Here is a 15,396-nt window from a genome sequence, read left to right as displayed (position 1 = left end):
CATAGCATATTGTTCCATATTTGAGGAAAAGTGGAAGTTATTGTTGAAGTTAAGCATGTTTGTGGCAGACTGGGCAAAAAGATCCCAGTGGAAACTTTTGGGGGCAGTTTGTATAGAAGTACACAATCTTGCAATAATAAAGCTTTCTTCTCTATTCTATATGAGAGCCATTACCATATCATTTCCAGGTGATATGTTAATTTAATTTATTTTTTAATAGGAATATCACCAAGGTACAATAGTGTCAAATCCTTTTAACTTATTCTTGAAATAATGTGCTCAGTCATAAATCTGTTCACTTACTTATGATGGTTTCCTGCAGGTTTTGGACCTAGGTATGTTTTCCTGTTATAAAGTTGTTTACTTATCTTCTCTTGTTCTTTCCATGCATAGAAATGGGAGGGAAGGCAAAATTTTATAGGCTTTATTCTACTGTAAAACCAGAAAAATGTAGTTGCATGAATATTACCCATGAATTTTAATCAGAAATACTGACGTGCAACAGAGCATAAACATAAAGTTAGATTGAATACATTTGAATGTACTGTAACTCAACAATTAAAGTAAATGTCTTGTACAACAAATAGGAGCGTTTATCTAATATGTGCATGTATCGATTTAGAATGAATTAGTGTACTTGAATGAGTAAACACACTGACTGCTTATATATTGTCGCTTACAGTTGTTGAAGTCAATAAGAGAGACATAGTCTTCCTGATAGATGGTTCTACTGCATTGGGATCTGCCCCCTTTAATGCAATTCGTGATTTCGTGGCCAAAATCATCAACAGAATGGAAATTGGACCAGATCTCATTCAAGTTGCAGTGGCACAATATGCAGATTCTGTAAGACCAGAATTTTATTTTAATAGCTTCCAGACGAAAAAAGACATTGTCACCAATGTTAGGAAAATAAAACCAATGGGTGGTACTACACTTAATACAGGCTCGGCATTGCGGTTTGTTAAAGACAACTTCTTCACCAGCGCTGCTGGAGCCAGGATTGATGAAGGTGTCCTTCCTATGTTGATTCTGATCACTGGGGGTGTGTCCAGAGATGATGTTGTCCAACCAACGCAAGAAATTAAAAAGAATGGCATCGTGGTCCTTGCTGTGGGAGCCCGAAATGCTGACCGTACCGAACTTGAAAAAATTGCCTACGAACCAAGCCTGGTTTTCACCCCCACAGAATTCCGCACAGTTGCACTAACAGTCATCATTCCTGATGTTTTGTCATCTATAAGGTCACTCCCTATAAAAATTTTGGAAACACCATCAAGAGAAGGTAATTTCTGTTCATTCTACTTAGCATTTTTTTTTAAAAAAGAACAATTTATGTAAAGTTATTTATGGATAGGTTTTTTATTGTTCGTATTTAGCTATATAATTTGACAATTAAAACTTGGTATAGACAATATTGCGTACATTGTAGCTAACATTTGAAAACATTGTTAGATATATTTTTCCATATATTTATTTTGCCTTACATGTAAAAATGGCAAATTCAAAGTTATTAACATTTGTCTATTTATTAATTTGATCACCATGATGTTTTTGCTAAATTGAGCTAGCTGGAATCAGGTATCCCTTACTGAGTTGCCATACTATTTAATTATTTAGTAATTACTTAATTCATTTACAGCTGTTAGCTCTTTATTAATATCCATAAGACATTAGTAGAGAAATGCATAGATTCATTATTATTTTTTCTAAAGACTTGTATATCCTCCTCCAAAATAATAGAAATACATTTTCTCTCCCAGCAAAGTTATAACTAGATAATAATCAGTTCATTAACAATTTAGCAATATGTAATTTATTTTAAAAATTGAGGGAAGGAGATTTTTTTTTACCAGAAAATTTAATCCCTGAGATGGTCAATCTACTTTGTTCTCTGTTACCTACCCATCTGGTAATGTAACTGTTCACTCTAATGTTATCATACATACACAAGGAAGATGAAAACATTCATTATAACCACAAAATGTTAGCTTTCTAAATGGCCTTTCCAATAATGTTGAATTTTCATAACCACTTTGAAGTTACAGTACATCATCATTAATTTACTAACTTTCCAGATATCACTTAATTACCCTTAAATTAGAATATAGTAAAATCTATAACTTAAAGCTTTTTCAAAATGTACATTTCTTACTAATATTTTCTTGCATGGTACATATCACTGATGACATTTTTATTTTAGAACTGAAATTAAAAATGCTCTTAAATGTTGCTTTATTTGTGAAGATACATTTTCCTCCTCTTATTTTTTCTCTTTGTAAATATGTAATATGGATGTACATTCCTCCTTTTAAAGAAATGTTCATTTCTGTGACTAATCTCCTCACTCCACACCCCCAGTCTTTTTAAGCCTCTTCATTGGATTGGAAAAAGGTGTTGAACAGTATGGCTGGGGTTTTATAGGGCAACAATAGGTACTAATGAGGAACATTTGATAATAGGCAGCAGAAGATTTTACTTTCACTTTTTCCCTTGTTAGCATTCCTAAACATTATTGGCAAGATCTCCATTTATGCAGATATTCCTAGAGTTTTTACTGAAGAACATGGAATTCTCTGTATCTATACAGTACTCTCTCTCTCATGTCTGCCTGTAATCATCAATCATCAACAGGACAACAATTTTTCAACCAAGATACCTACCTCAAAAGGGCTAAATTACAGAATGCCGGCACCCATCGTTCCCTTGGGAAAGAAATTTGAAAAGGTTGCAGCCACTGCACTGCTGCAGTCAGACGTCATCATGTGACCATCATTTCAAACTCACTCTGCCAGTTTCTTCCAAGTCAATAGAGAAGCCAGCACTTGATCATGATTGCAAAGAAAATCTTTGCTTGTGGGAAGCTGGCAGGGAGTCTTGACAGTCAAGAAACTGGCAGGAAAGATCATAAATTGCTTGGATAAGTCTCCCCCAGCTATGCAACCTGCTAATCTGTGCACTCTTCCAGAACAAAGCCACACCCATGCCTGACCCCTGACCTATATAGCACCTTTCCCACAACCACACTCATCCCCATGCACCATTCCCAACTCATTTAACAATTCTCGTGCACTGCTGTGCATTCTTCCTGACTTGCACTGCACCACTACATGCCTTCTTTGAGCTGTGCAGCACATCTGATGCACTTCCATATACCCTTCCTGGCACATGCTGCACTCAACCCTACATGCCCTTCCCAACCTATGCTACATCCAAACCCTGGACCCTCCCTAACCTGCGTGGCACCTCTTCTGCACCCTGTGCATCCCCATTCACTCTTCCCAACCTGTGCTGTATTCCCATGCATCCTCTGCAATCTGCAGAGAATCTCTTGCATATCGCCCACCACACCCTTCTTGATCCACAGTGTGCCTTGCATTCCTCTCCACTGAGGAGGAGAGTGTGTGGGAGTATGCAGAAGTGTGCAAGAGATACTATGCAGATCAGGATGCCACATGGGAATTGTGTGAAAGATGCCATGCAGATTGGGGAGGCTGCAAAATAGTATGCAAAGAATGCCATATGAGGATTCACAGGAGTGTGCGAGAGGTGCAAGTCAAGGAGGTTCTGCAGGCGTGTAGTGTGGGTTGGGGAGGGTGCATGGGAGGGCACAAAGCTGTGACATAGTTGTGATGAAGGTCAGGGAGATTGCATGGGAGGTGTGCAACTGTTAGGAAAATATTAGGTCTCTGAAATGATGACCCAATGAGTTATCTAATCTCATCTAAAACTCATCTGTTAAAATTGGATAAAGTTGCAGATTGTGTACTTTGACTTTCTATGCCATGGTCCATGCTTAGTAACATAATTATAGATTCACTTGTGATCTAAAAATTTCTAGATAAAGTTTAAGTTTTCAACTGGTAAAGGGGTAGAATAGGCCCAATTCATGGCAGGAAATTTAGCCCTTTGATATATTAAATGGTCAAAGCAGAGCACTCTGTCCTGAAGAACTCATGATGCCAAATTTCATAGTGTTTTTTTTTCTTCCATTCAAATCATGTCCGATTTTCAGAGACTGCTGGATAAGTCCCTGCAGTCTTCTTGGCAAGATTTTTCAGAAGTGGTTTGCCATTGCCTCCTTCTTAGAGCTGAGCTAAAGTGATTGGCCCAAAGTCACCCAGCTAGCTTTGTGCCTAAGGCAGAACTAGAACTCAGGGTCTCCCAATTTGTAGCCTGATGCCTTAACCACCTATATCAAACTGGCTCTAATAAACAGATGAAGACTTTCCAATTGACCTTATTTGATCAGAGGATCAGAGTCTTTGGAAGACTTTCTAGCCCAGTGGTGGCGAACCTATGGCATGCGTGCCAGAGGCAGCACTCAGAGCCCTCTCTGTGGGCACATGCCGTTGCCCCAGCAGAGTTCACCAGAGTAGCGAGCACGTGGTGTTTGGAAGCGACAGGGCAAGAAGTGAGTGAGCAAGCGCTGTTGGCCCCCTGGGGATGCCCTGGAGATGGCGAGGGACTGGCCCCCACTAGCCTGGCCCCGGCCACGCTCACCCAGTCTGCTCTGAACAGTGCAGCCCCGCCCAACTAGTGGGCCATGCCCCTCCTGAGGGCACCACAATGCTGATGCAGCCCTGGCACTTTGCGATAAATAAGTGGGTTTTGGATTGCAGTTTGGGCACTCGGTCTCTAAAAGGTTCGCCATCACTGTTCTAGCCCACTTGCTTTGTCCATTGAATTCAGGGGAATAGGATCTTATCAGATAATCTTTACACAATTCCACCTGCACACATGCAGTTAGCATACATTACTAGCAAATGAATGTACCTCTCACACACACTTGTGAGAAGTATCACAACATTTAAAATGTAATTGGTATGTTTTGATTAATCGTGTGGTGGATGAATCTTGACACTCCTCTCGGTTCTTCTTTTCTTCTCTTCATGGCTATCCTGTCCTGCCCCTGTCCTGTCCAGTCCTGTTGTCTCTTGAATGAGGTATACATGTGTGTACTGCAATTGCAAATGCACACATGACCAATACTGGTGTGTTTTTCTATGATGTCTCATGTTATTTTCTGTGCTCTACTGCAGTTGTAATCAAAAGAGATATCGTCTTTCTTTTGGATGGATCAGTCAACGTTGGAAATACTAACTTCCCATATGTCCGTGACTTTCTTGTGAACCTAGTTAATTCCCTTGATGTTGGAATTGATGATGTACGAATCGGCCTAGTGCAATTTAGTGAGAACCCCAAAACAGAATTCTTTTTAAACTCCTTCCTAACCAAGGCAGATGTCCTTTCTCGTCTGAGGCAGTTGAGACTGCAAGGGGGGTCAATTCTGAATTCAGGAGCTGCACTAGATTTTGTGCATTCCAATCACTTCACTGAAACAGGTGGGAGCAGGAAAGATGAGAATGTCCCTCAAGTGCTAGTCTTCCTTGCGGCAGGGCCATCTGCTGATGCCTTCCAAGATGCTGCCAATGCCTTAACTCGTGCGAGAGTGCTCACCTTTTGTGTTGGGGTTAGGAATGCCAAACTGGCAGAACTTCAGCAGATCGCATTTAATCCACAAACAGTATATTTTAAGGATGAATTCAGCTCTCTGCCAGCTTTACCACAGGAAATGATTAGTTCACTAACAACATACATTAGTGGAGATGTGGAAGAAATTACGATCACATTAACAGGTAATTTATTTTTTTCATATTACATTGACTTTTCTTTTATCATGCAGTTACATTTTGAGTGACATACTAATTTTATGAATATTTTTAATTATACCTTATTCTATCCGACATTTTATATCTTATATGTTATGTTAACAACTAGAGGCAGTGTAATGACTACGGTGCTGGGCCAGGCTCTGCTCTGCCTTTAGATACAGATGGCACAGTGGATGACTTTGGGCCAGTCCCTGACTCTCAACCGTGGTCCAGGAAATTGAAAAACACCCACTGGTTCAGCATCATATAATTTTTAATATTGTTATTATACACATACACCCCCAAGTGTAAGTGTCTAAAAAGGTGAGAGGGAGAATGGTTGGTGACTTTTTCCTGGCAGACAGAAGTGGGAAGGCCCAGCAGCAAGGGAATTGCCCAGTGGGAAGACAGAGAAAGAGAACAAGAGATTTCATATCATGCCCTTAAAAATAAGTATGGTCCCTTGTCCCAATGTGAAATATTAAGCAGCCCTTCCACTATCTGCAAAAGAGCCCCCCCCCCCAAAAAAAAACAATTATGCTTTTGCAGGAGAAAAGCTTTTGCAGAATGAATAGTAGAGCTCAGTATAGTAAAATGGGGATGCCTTGTTTTCAAATGCAAACTTACAGTACCTATTGATGTCACTATCAAGGGAATTATGTACATATATGAATCAGTTCTTGGAAATACCAGTATCTGGAAACCTTACTCTTTAAAATACATTAGGAAAATATAGATACTATAATATCCAGATGCCAACAAGGAAAGCAGTATATACAGTATCCTTTATTAAGGGTGACAAAATACATTTATATGGAACAGGCATTTATTTTTCCTATTAATATAATACTGTGAGAAGAACCTTATTCCTTCTTCTGAAACTTAAGGTAATAAAGGCCCCAACTCTTTATATTATATCCTCCTTGATAAAAAGCTATCAGTCAAGGAGCTAATATAAGCTTTGAAGAGGTGGTGGAATGAATGCGTTTCTATATCATGAGTCTCACCAGAAGTGTAATATGCATAATCCATTTAAAGCCAAGCGTTCATTTCCTTTAATGTTGTAAATCACTCTATGATTCCACAGTTCCCTCCATTTTTTCCTTCAATTGTAGAAGCTTGTACCAAAGATGTAATCAAAGATGCCAAAGAAATCACCTGAGTCAAATTATATTTCTTATTAGTCAAATGTGATTTGGATTTCTTGTCACATATATACAGAAATTCTGTAATAAAATAATATGTAATTAATATTTTTACCTCACTTCATTCCAGAAAACAAGATGGATATTTTGTTTTTGATTGATGGCTCAATGAACGTGGCTGGCCAGTTTCCTGCTATTCGAGAGTTTGTGTTCCAAATTATTTCTGACCTGACTGTGCGGCCAGATGTTGTACGAGTATCTGTAGCACAATTTAGTGACAATGTAAATGTGGAGTTCAACTTTGATGTCCCATCCAAGATAGAAATCCTTCAGAAAGTAAGAAAGATGAGGATGAAAGGAGGAAGGCTACTGAACATTGGAGCTGCACTAGATTATGCCATAAAAAACATCTTTGTGAGACATGCTGGGAGCAGGATTGAAGAAGACGTGCCACAATTCCTCGTTCTTCTTGTGGCTGGGAGATCAGATGACATTGTGGACAAAAGTGCTGATACCCTGAAACAAATTGATGTGATTACTTTTGTTATCCAAACCAAAACCTCTGATCCGGTTGAATTAGAAAGGATAGTTTATGCTCCTCAGTTCATTCTAAAAGCTGATACCCTTTCTCAAATTGGAGACATACAACCCGAAATAGTTAATCTATTGAAAACCATAGAACTTAAACCTCAAGGTATATATCTTTATTTTTATTTCTCACTTGATGTTCATTATTTTTTTAAATATTCAGACTGATTGCTTGCTTGATTGGGGTTTTACCGCACTGCAATCAAACAAACTATCAGTGATATGAAAGATCTGATTTCCTACAGCCTACTAAAACCAGTCAGAAGGTGACACATAGGCAATCAGATATAATTCTGAAACCATTGAAACATTTTGCCAAATTTGCAAATATATTCTTCAGCTGAAAACTGACAAACCATTGTGGGCTGAATCCAAATTGAGAACAAAGCTCAGGACCATTTTTCATGGTCAATAAATGGGAAAAGCTCTTTTTAGGAATTTTGTTCTTGGAAATTTCCAAGGACATGTGTTGCTATAGGAATGCATTACCCATGAAACCCCTAATAATCCCACCTCGAAATAATAAGAGAAGATTCAGTCAGGGCTTCATAATATCACAGAAAAAGCCCAGTTGTTGATAAGCACAAGAACTGAAAACCAATGTGACTAAAGATTCTAGTGACTCCAGGAGTCTCGGAACTCTAGAAAAAGATTTTTCAGCCCTGAAACTTGTATCTAGTGTTAATTCATTTGTCAGGGCTGTGGAAATACAAAATCATTTGGAAGAAGGGAATCTCTCCCAAGGACTCTTTATAAATCTGCTGTTTTATAGTTTGACCCTAGTAATGAAAAAGCAATATTCCTTAGGAGGTATTTCAGGGTAGAAATGTACCAGCTCTACCCTCCTTGTGATCCTGCTGCAGATGGTATCAGGGAAGCAGCAATCCAGAGCATAGTCCTTGGGAAGAAAAGAAAATTTAAAAATACAAAGAGTCAGTTGTATTATGAAGGACACAATGTTATTTCAAGTCAAATTTCTTCAAGTTCAATAGCAGAAGATTCCTCCAAGAAACTACTAGATCTCATACTCTCTATCTGGCCTATCAGAAATTCTGAAATGAATATCTTTGGGTTTCATGTCATTGTTCTTTTATGATGCCTTTTCTTACATTGCTTTCCCAGTTTTTTTTAACTGTGTTAGTAGAACAAGCAAAGTTAATCCACTAAAAGATAAAAACAAACACATCCTAAGAAATTATTGATGTGAAGATGAATCTCATTTTTTCTTTCTGAATCTGTGAATCTGAAGCTCAGAAGAATGATGTATTTCTAATAGATGGTTCAGATGCTCCAGAAGCGGTTCCACAGAATTTAATACTTTTGTACAAAGAATTGCTGATAGTCTGGAAATTGGTCCCGATAAAGTCCAGGTTGCTGTGACCCAGCAGTGATACTATCAACTTAGCGTTCCTTCTGGATGAATATTCTGTGACAAGATTGAGGTGATCAAGGTCATCCAGAGATTATTCTCCAGCACTGGAGATGGAGAATCCACCAATGGGTTTAGACTGTATTCCTGCCCAATCAGATCAGGTCAGCCAAAGTTGCCACGCCCGTCCTGGACCATAGAGATCCCAGTCTTGACTGATCTCGCCCATTGGACAGACGTGCAAGTTTGGCTCTTAGGCAAGTACAGTCTCCATTGGTGGATTTTCCTCTTTTTTTCCAGTAGCTGAGAGATTGTAGTCAGATAATTGGAGTTATTCCCTTCTCAAATTGGGACCTCTTTACCAAATTCTAGAACTTTCCCAGAAATTAGAGATATCTCAATTTCCCCATTGAGGGGCTATCAGCCTTTGCTAAGGAAGGGGCTCCTTCCTTCCCTCCACCCCCCCATCGCATCCAAAAGAGATTAAGATCTCTGCTTACCAAACGGCTTGGGGCTAACGGCTGTTAGCCCAGCCAGCTGAGGTGGTCGGTTCTTGTGAACAGAGCTTGCGGCTGCAGCTCCGCTGAAGAGTTCAGAGTAAGGACACCCCCGGGATTTCCAGCTTCCTCAGGAATCGCAGCTGCTTTGCGGGCCATTCCGGACCTGTAAAGCAATTTTGGGCCGTTTTTCTTCAAAGTAATTTCGGGCTGTTTTTTCTTCTGATCGTTGGATTCTTGCAGAGGGGGGTGCGCGCGCAAGCGAGCTGCGCAGATCAGCTGGCAGGCGGCTGCTGGTGAGTCCGGGTAGCTCCCAATTCCTTCTCTCACGAGCGGCTATCTTCTACGGGGCCGTGGCAGGCATCACTCTCCACGCGCGGCCGCCATTTTAAAACCACGCGGCACACGCGCGGCCTCCATTGTTGGACCGTGTGGCCTAAATAGGCCAACGGGCGCAGGCTTGGGTGCAAGAGGAGTCATGGTGCATGCATGGCCGCCATTTTGGGACCGTGTGGCCCAAATAGGCACAACGGGTCAGGCTTAGGTGGAAGGCCCTTCCCATGTACCGCGGGGGAGGGCCACCTAGGGCGAGGGCTCTCGCCGGGGGGGTGGTCATCAAGGAAGGCCATCTGCAGACTGACTGGGTGACCTTATAGAAGGGCGCCATCTTGAATACAGGTGGAGGCCTACCTTCAAAGAAGGGCTTTAGGTCTCCTTAGGCACTCTCCTCTCGCAATAGGCACAAGCTTCCCTCTCCATTGGTGACCTGATTAAAGTGGCGACACTGTAACACTCCTCGAGTTCTCCATTTTTCAGGCCCTGGTGTCTCCTCGCTCCCATTCTGTCAACATTTATACAGATTGGCTCCATCCGGATTCCAGGCCCCCCCTGTAGTGTGTCTGTTCTTATCCGGATAATAACTGCTTGGATTCCAGGCGCCCCCAGTCATGTGCTTGTCCTTATCCACAGCATTCCAGGCTGGATTCCAGATGCCCCCAGTAGTGTGTCTGTCCTTATCCATGCACAGCCATTGTCAGATCAAGGCATCCCCCAGCAGTGCGCCTATCCTTATCCACGCAGAGGCTGTACCTGGGTTCCAGGTGTCCCCTGTAGTACATCTGTCCTTACACAGTGTGTATACTCTCCAGATACCAGGGGCCCCCTACCGTGTTCCTGTGCTATCAGAGAATGGAGGAAGCTATTCTTCCCTCGTCAGGAGCCTTGCCATCCGCATCAGGTCTACCTGGTCCGGAGGGCATTGATAAGACAGCGGCCACTAAGGCCAGGTCTACCAAAAAATCTTCCAGGAAGATAGACAAACAGGCCAGCAGGAGACACCAAGCCCTAGAAAAAGAGTTCTCCAGGGCGCTGAAAAGGGCCAGTTTAGAAACAACTCAAACCAGAGGCCTAGCCCCTGACTTACCCTTGGGGGCTCCAACCTCTCCTCTGGGGATCTGGTCAATGGGGGAATCCTTGCATTCCTCTATGTGGAGCGGGACAGGTGATTTTCCCTCCCTTTCCCAATCCTCTACCACATGGGTGTCTCAGGGGACCCCTGAGGCCACATTTACCCCTACTGTGGCAGGGCTACGCCCTAGTGAGTCAGTCCTTTTACCCATGGAGGACCGCCTAGCCTTAATGATAGCACAAGCAGTAGACCGAGCCCTTGATGCTAGGGCCCAGGCTTCCAGGCCAGGAACGGCCATGCACCAGCCTGTTCAACAGCAGGGGGTGGAGACCCATCATTATCCCTCTTCTCCATTGGGGTCATCTATTTCCGAGGATTCTTACCTCGACCAACCCACCACAGAGCAGGAGGTTCAAATGTCTGAGGAAGAAGAAATTCCACCTGAGGTACCTTCATTCAGCGGTCTCTTTAACCCCTCTTTCTGTATTACCTTACTGCGTAAGGCTACATTCACAGCTCATCTCGGACCAGGGACCTCAACAGAATTGACTCCCGTTCTCCCTGATGCGAGGCTGACCTGAACTTCGTCGAACCGGTAGCGGCTCAACACCGCATTCCCTGTCCCTCCTTATTCTTGAATGTGCTCTGGAAACAATAGACTTCCCCAGCTTCTCTTCCTCTCCCAGGTAACACTGACAAGAGGCTGTACAACGTAGCCAAAGAGCTGGAGGAGGCTTTGGAGGTGCCGACGGTGGACGAGCCCTTAGGGCCCCTAGTATTGGCCACCGCCATATCCGGGGATTTTTCTAAGGCCCTCAAGGCTGAGGACCGCAAATGCGAGTCCACCTACACACTAAGCGGCTGCATGGGCAATTAGGGCCGCAACCTCCGCCTCCTTTTTCAACAGAGCCGCACTCTGCTGGCTCCGACAACTGCAAACACGGGTTCCAGCGGAAGACGTCCGCACACACCAGGACCTTAGTAAGATGGTAGCGGCCATGGAGTATGTGTCAGACGCAACACTCCAGGCTGCCAGATTTTCGGCCAGAGCCATAGCATCCGGCATCACCGGTTGGCGCATGCTTTGGTTGAAACACTGGCAAGCCGATGCTAAGTCCATATGGAAGCTGGCAGCCGCCCCATACCAGGGAGGCAAGCTATTTGGGGAAGCACTGAATCCCTACCTAACGGAAAACAAGGACAAACCCAGGGTTCTTAACCACCTTCTTAAAAGATTGGACAAACGCTCCGGTTACTATTCAAGGAGACAGTCCTTTCGGGCGGGTGCCAGGTTCGGTTACACCCAGCCATCACAACCCTTTTAGGCCAGACAAGATAGACAGGAGAAACAAACAGATAGACAAGCTCCTAGACAGCAAGTGCAGGGCAAGCGCAGGGCAAGCGGCCCTTTTGAGGGAACAGCAGGCCATTCCGCCGTTCCAGATGACTCCTCATCAGTACCTCCCATAGGGGGCAGACTCTCCCTCTTTGCCCTCCAGTGGGAAGCCACCACCACGGATGCATGGATGATCAACCCTGTCCATCACGGTCTTTCCCTAGAATTTGTCTCCAATCCCCCAAATCGGTTCCTCTCTTGTCCATATCCCCGGAACCGAACAAAGAAAAGACTCATGAATGAAGCCGTTCAACATTTACTGCACATACGGGCAATAGAACTGGTACCACTGGACCAGAGAGGTCAGGGATTTTACTCCATACTCTTCGTCATCCCCAAGGCATCAGGGGGATGGAGAGCCATCCTAGATCTCAAAGACTTGAATTTCCATCTGGCATATCGCAAATTCAAGATGCAAACGCTCCGTTCCATCTTGGGAAGTGTACCTTCATATCCCTATCTCTCTGGCCCACTGCCGGTTCCTACGGTTCACATACATGGGATGCCACTTCCAATATAGGGTGCTCCCATTTGGCCTATCGTCTGCCCCCAGGGTGTTCACCAAGATCCTGGCAGTTCTGGCAGCTCACTTAAGGATGATACCAGTCAGAGTCCAATGTTATCTGGATGACATATTAATCCAGTCGTTGTACAACCAGTCTGCTCGGTCGGACCTCGAACTGGTGGTAAAATTGCTCCAGGATCATGGGTTCTCGGTAAACTTTCCCAAGAGTCACCTGGTTCCCACAACAGGACTGCTACACCTTGGGGCCATCATAGACACAGTGGAGTGCTGGTTGTACCTATCCCAGGAATGCTGGAATGGCATAAGGGAGTCAGTTCTCCAATTACGCAGGTGCCGGTCAGTAACGTTAGTCAGTCTTTCCCAATTGCTAGGGAAGATGATCTCGACCATAGCAATTGTTCTGTGGTCCAGATTCCACTCCCGGGAACTATAATGGTTCATGCTTCCCTTCTAGAGACAGAACCTCAGTGCATCCCAACAAAGGGTAAGACTTCCACAACAGGTGTGGCGTTCCCTCGCATGGTGGCTGTCTCCAGCCATGCTCACAGGGTCATACTTCAAAGAGCTGGACAGGTTAGTACTCATGACCGATGCCAGTCTGTTTGGCTGGGGAGCACACCTCCGGTCTCAGTGGACACAGGGCCGTTGGTCCACATCAGATCTCCGACACAACATAAATTGGCTCAAACTATGAGCCATCCACCTAGCCCTATGGCACTTCCACAACCTATTGGCACGGCGGCACATACTGGTCGTCACAGACAATGTGGCAGCCAAGGCCCACGTAAATCGTCAAGGGGGCACCTGCTCTCGGTCTCTATTGTCTGAGTCCCTCCTACTGGGATCCTGGGCAGAACAAAACCTGGCCTCAATCAAGGCCAATCATATTTCAGGGGAAGCAAACACTCAGGCCGATCTGCTGAGCAGGACAACAGTAGATCACTCGGAATGGCGCCTCCATCCGAGGGTCTTCAAAGAAATTTGTCACCACTTCGGTCTCCCACTTGTGGACCTCTTCACATCACTGTCCAATGCCCAGCTGACTCGCTTCTTCTCCCGATTCCCATCCACAGGAGCGGAACAGACATGGAGCCCATGGCCGCAGGGCCTGCTTTACGCCTTTCCCCCTCTGCCTCTCCTCCCGGCGGTAATACGCAAACTCCTTCGGGAGCGAGCCGAGATACTCCTGGTGGCCCCATATTGGCCAAGGAGACCTTGGTTTGCCGACCTGAGGAGCCTTTCCCTCACGGACCCTTGGCGGATTCCTCCAGATTGGGTCTCACTCAGTCAAGGGGTGATTCTCCATCCGGAACCCCAATGGCTACAGTTAGCCATCTGGCACTTGAGCGCTCAATCTTAACAAGGGAGCTTTGTTCGCAAGGGGTCATCAATGTAATTCAGGCCTCTCGCCGTCCTTCCACAAATCAAATATACGAGGCCATGTGGAAAAATTTTCAATCATGGTGCTCCGGCCGGAACTTGTCAATCGGGGAACTTAGTATTCCCAACATCTTGGATTACTTGTTAGATGGTCTGGAGAGGGGCTTGGCCCCAAACACACTGCGCAGACAGATCACTGCTCTCTCCATGGTTCTCTCTTGTAACCCTGTGGAGTCATTGGGCCATCACCCTTTACTCCATTCATTCCTTAAAGGAGCCACGAACACCAGACCCCCCACCGTGCACAGATACCCTTTGTGGGAACTACCACGGGTCTTACGGGCGGTTACCAAGGCACCATTTGAACCCCTAAAAACATGCGACGTCTGTCACCTGTCCCACAAGGTGGCATTCTTGGTGGCGATTATGTCGGCGCGACGTATCTCTGAATTAGCGGCGCTTTCGATACGGGATGACCTGTGTGTTTTTCACAGGGATCGAGTAGTCCTTCACCTCAACCCTACCTTCATCCCGAAGGTCAATTCCTTATTTCATAGATCACAGGAGATAGTGCTGCCGGATTTTTGCCCAGATCCAACACACGCCATGGAACGACAATGGCATACATTGGATGTCCGTAGAGCTCTTCGGTACTATATTTCATGGACAGTGGAATTTTGCAACTCAGAAGCTCTATTTATATCCTTTCACTCTTCCTCCAGGGGTCGGAAGGTCTCTTCTTCCACCATTGGCAGGTGGATTAGAGCATGCATCACCGGGGCGTATCAGGCCGAGGCATTGCCGATTCTTAGCAGGGTTACAGCACACTCCACATGGAGTGCAGCTACTTCTGCGGCATGGACCACTCAAGCTTCCATTGAGGAAGTCGCAGAGCGGCCACATGGGCTTCTCTGTCTCCTTTCATTCGACACTATAAAATCGATATATTTTCCTCTGCAGAGGCCTCCTTTGGTAGGAGGGTTCTTCAGCAGATTGTACACCAAAGTATCACACCGGATCAGTCTATTCCCCACCCTCAGGGACAGTAGGCTTTGGTATGTCCCATTGGTGGATTCTCCATCTCCAGTGCTGGAGAAGGGGCATTGTCTTACCTGAACGCCTTTTCTCAGCACGGAGATGGAGAATCCACACCCACCCTCGTAGGTTATATAGGCCTAGGATTAGTTAGTTTGTGAGCCACAACGTCTTGCTGTCAGTCAATGGCTTTGCTCGCATCAAGACTGGGATCTCTATGGTCCAGGATGGGCGTGGCAACTTTGGCTGACCTGATCTGATTGGGCAGGAATACAGTCTAAACCCATTGGTGGATTCTCCATCTCTGTGCTGAGAAAAGGCATTCAGGTAAGACAACGCCCCTTTCCTATGGGCTCTTCACTTAACATAGGGGCAGCCCTTAATTACTGTGTTAGGAA

At 44.6% G+C, this 15,396-nt stretch overlaps 1 protein-coding gene across 12 annotated transcripts in view; it reads left to right on the top strand.

The window, feature by feature from the left end:
• The window catches only part of COL6A3 (collagen type VI alpha 3 chain), a 233,859-nt gene that overhangs the window by 136,614 nt on the left and 81,849 nt on the right, over positions 1–15,396 (top strand). For 11 of the 12 annotated variants that reach the window (XM_039326289.1, XM_039326299.1, XM_039326291.1 and 8 more), the window contains 3 exons: positions 683–1,285; positions 5,043–5,639; positions 6,930–7,493. In XM_039326289.1, the coding sequence (XP_039182223.1) occupies positions 683–1,285; positions 5,043–5,639; positions 6,930–7,493 (1,764 nt within the window). The remainder of the gene's footprint in view (positions 1–682; positions 1,286–5,042; positions 5,640–6,929; positions 7,494–15,396) is intronic. The other variant, XM_039326297.1, reaches the window with a different exon arrangement.

Source organism: Crotalus tigris, unplaced genomic scaffold (genome assembly GCF_016545835.1).
Source record: "Crotalus tigris isolate CLP2741 ecotype Arizona unplaced genomic scaffold, ASM1654583v1 scf7180000024340.7048381, whole genome shotgun sequence".
Taxonomy (NCBI): Eukaryota; Metazoa; Chordata; class Lepidosauria; order Squamata; family Viperidae; genus Crotalus; species Crotalus tigris.
This window is presented reverse-complemented; position numbering and strand designations above follow the sequence as displayed.